At 46.1% G+C, this 3,596-nt stretch overlaps 1 protein-coding gene across 1 annotated transcript; it reads left to right on the top strand.

Annotated features, from left to right (window-relative positions):
* Positions 1–1,829: 1,829 nt before the first annotated feature.
* LOC107105679 (synaptonemal complex central element protein 3-like) lies at positions 1,830–2,105 on the top strand. Its single transcript, XM_015405679.1, has one exon. The coding sequence runs from the start codon at positions 1,830–1,832 to the stop codon at positions 2,103–2,105; it is 276 nt and encodes a 91-aa protein (XP_015261165.1).
* Positions 2,106–3,596: the final 1,491 nt, after the last annotated feature.

Genomic DNA, 3,596 nt, shown 5'->3' with positions numbered 1-3,596 from the left:
AAATCTCCTGAATGTGTGGGTTTGAACATAAGTAGTTTGTCACACGGACAAGGTTGTTTTGAGTGGTCACCCATGGTGGTCTTCATTTCCTCCTTCATCTCAAAATACTATGGCCTGCATATCAGCCCTTAAAGACCTCTTTTAAGCACCTGTTTGCCACTCAAAGCCATTCACATCTCCTCTCTAATAGTCTCCTTAACTCATGTAGAGTTGGTCCTGCAAGATTTGTTCCGGCATAAACTTTCAAGAGTTAAAGGTAAAGGTAAAGGTTTCCCTTGCTCAAAAGCCAATCGAATCCGACTCTAGGGTTGCGGTGCTCATCTCTGTTTCAAAGCCGAAGAGCCAGCGCTGTCCGAAGACGTTTCCATGGTCCTGTGGCCGGCATGACTAAGCACCAAGGTGCACGGAACGCTGTTCCCTTCCCACTGATGTGGTACCTATTTATCTACTTGCAATTTCTTGCTTTCAAACTGCTAGGTTGGCAGGAGCTGGAACTATAGACGGGAGCTCACTCCGTCATGCGGCACACCCAGGTCTCGAACTGCTGAACTACCGACCTTCCACAGCCTGCAGCATCTTAACCACTTGAGCCACCGCAGATCCTATACCTATTTATCTACTTGAAATGTCTTGCTTTCGAACTGCTAGGTTGGCAGGAGCTGGAACTAGAGACGGGAGCTCACTCCGTCATGCGGCACACCCAGGTCTCGAACTGCTGAACTACCGACCTTCCACAGCCTGCAGCATCTTAACCACTTGAGCCACCGCAGATCCTATACCTATTTATCTACTTGAAATGTCTTGCTTTCGAACTGCTAGGTTGGCAGGAGCTGGAACTAGAGAAGGGAGCTCACTCCGTCATGCGGCACACTCGGGTCTTGAACTGCTGAACTGCTGACCTTCCACAGCCTGCAGTTCAGCGTCTTAACCACTTGAGCCACCGCAGCTCCTTTCTTCTGACGCATGAAAACGCATGCTGGAATAAACTTTGTTGGTCTTTAAGGTGCCACTGGGCGTCTGCTTTATTAAGCTGCAATAGGCCAACGTAGCTATCATTGTAAAAAAAAAATTGCCATGAAGGACACAGTGTGAGTTATTATGACTTAGAACAGTCAACTGATGAAGCTAATATGAGTTCAAGTTCAAGTTCAAAACCTTTATTGGCATAGATCATAATCATACAGTCGCCATTCAGTTCATGGAGCTAATATGAATTAAACTCTTCTGTATGGGACAATTTGGTTAAAGGAAACAAGGAACTGTAATCCCAGACGGAAGGATAACCGTTGCCGTCGTGTGACCTGCGATTAATATGTCCTGATTTTTGCTCTACATCTGATGAAACTGCCTGTATCCGTTTGAAAACTCGCATTTAAAATTGGGCTGGTCCCCCCCCCCCATTGTTGTTTTCCTCATCTGTTGTATCCTCTCAGCACTATCATCTTGAACCAAGAACCTGGATTGATTTTAAATGGGTGGGTGAAGGAAAGAATGATTGCATAAACTGCATTAAAAAAAACCAGTTGTATCGTTGTCATCTCTGGTTGCTTAAGGAGAGGACTGAATGCTTAGGTACTTTGATCAAGGTGGTGTACATCAGCCTCCTGTCCGCCATTTTATCCTCACAGCAACCATCCTGTGAAGAAGGTTCGGCTGAGAGAGAGTAACTGACCCAAGGTCACCCAAAGGATTTATGAGATAGTGGGGATTTGAAAAATCAGTATCGGGATGTGTCACGACGCGTCCGTTTCTTCCTCAGGCGTTTTCCCCTCTTGAGAGGCGGCATCGACGAATAGACGCCCTCGAACGCCGCGCAGGGCCTGGAAACGATGGCCAAATGTGAACCTTGTGAAAGAAGTTACGACAATATGGTCAAAAAGCTTGAGGACCTGAATAAAGACTTAGAAAAGCTCCTGGAAGACTTAGAAAAACTATCAGTGCAGGCTACCTGGATGGCTTATGATATGGTGGTGATGCGCTCTAACCCAGACTTGGCCAACTCAATGAGACGGCTTGAAGATGCCTTTCTCACCTGTAAGGAGGAGATGGAGAAAAACTGGCAAGAAATGTTGAAGGAAACTAAAGGTGCTGAACAAAAAGAATAAGAAGTGTGTAAACACTCTGGTGGGAATAACAAGCCTTGGAAGACTTGATCTGAACAAACTACTTCTTTCAGTATTTCTAAATGCCTTGGAAAATACATTTTCAAAAGACAAAAAAAAAATGAGATAGTGGGGATTTGAATCTGGGTCTCTGAGATTCCTGGAGCTGCGGTGGCTCAAGTGGTTTATTTATTTATTTATTTATTTATTAGACTTTTACCCCGCCCTCCCGCTGAAGCGGCTCAGGGCGGCTTACAATAGTTTAAAAGCCAGTATAAGAATTAATACAACCTCACATCTAAAAGAATACAATCAGTAAAATAGCCAAATATATCTTATTAAAATTAAAATTGCAGTTTAAGCATGGCGGCCGTCCATTATAAAGTGCTAGAACGATCAATGTGATCTGGGCTATTAAACGCTTGCCGGAACAGCTCCGTCTTTACCGCTCTACGGAATTGGTGGAGATCCCGCAGAGCTCAAATTTCATTTGGGAGCTGATTCCACCATACAGGTGCAGCTAGGGAAAACGCACTAGTTCTTGTCGCTGTTAACTTAGCGTCCCTAGGGCCAGGGGGGACTAAGTGATTCTGCAACTCAGATCTCAGTGCTCTTGGGGGGACATACGGGGAAAGGCGGTCCCTCAGGTAGACAGGCCCCAGACCATATAGGACTTTAAAGGTCATAACCAGCACCTTGAAGCGTATCCGGAACGCTATTGGCAGCCAGTGCAGCGACCTCAGCACAGGGTCGGATGTGCTCCCTCACAGGGAGACCCATCAACAACCTGGCCTCAGCGTTCTGCACCAGCTGCAGCTTCCGAAGTTGCCCCAAGGGCAGCCCCATGTAGAGAGCATTTCAGTAAGTCGCTAAACTGCAGGCTGTGGAAGGTCAGTAGTTCAGCAGTTTGAGATCCAAGTGCCGCATGATGGAGTGAGCTCCCATCTCTAGTTCCAGCTCCTGCCACCCTAGCAGTTCGAAAGCAAGAAATTGCAAGTAGATAAATAGGGACCACTTCAGTGGGAAGGTAACAGCGTTCTGTGCGCCTTGGTGTTTAGTCATGCCGGCCACATGACCACGGAGAAGTCTTCGGACAGCGCTGGCTCTTCGGCTTGGAAACGGAGATGAGCACCGCAACCCTAGAGTCGGATTCGACTGGCTTTCGAGCAAGGGAACCTTTACCCTTTACTCTGAGATTCTAGCCCAGTGCTCTAATCACTACACAACACTTTGGATAAATGAATTTGATCATGATGTAGAGGATGTAATCAATTAAATGATCTTGTGATTGGTTTCATGGTGTAAATCAAGGGAGACACTCTCACCATCACTTGCACTGAATCAACTTAGATTCAGGTGGGTAGCCATGTTGATCTGAAGCGGCAGAACAAAGTTTGAGTCCAGTGGCACCTTCAGATACAGACTGTATCTAAAGAAGTGTGCATGCACCCAGAAGCTTATACCTTAAAGAAAACTTTGTTGGTCTTAAAGGTG

The sequence above is a fragment of the Gekko japonicus genome, unplaced genomic scaffold (genome assembly GCF_001447785.1).
Source record: "Gekko japonicus isolate JY-2015 unplaced genomic scaffold, Gekko_japonicus_V1.1 scaffold1192, whole genome shotgun sequence".
Taxonomy (NCBI): Eukaryota; Metazoa; Chordata; class Lepidosauria; order Squamata; family Gekkonidae; genus Gekko; species Gekko japonicus.
The sequence above is the reverse complement of the archived record's forward strand: the minus strand, read 5'-3'. Positions and strand labels throughout refer to the sequence as shown.

Excerpts from the sequence above, each read along its gene's own strand:
- LOC107105679 (XM_015405679.1), top strand. The coding sequence starts at position 1,830 with ATGGCCAAATGTGAACCTTGTGAAAGAAGTTACGACAATATGGTCAAA.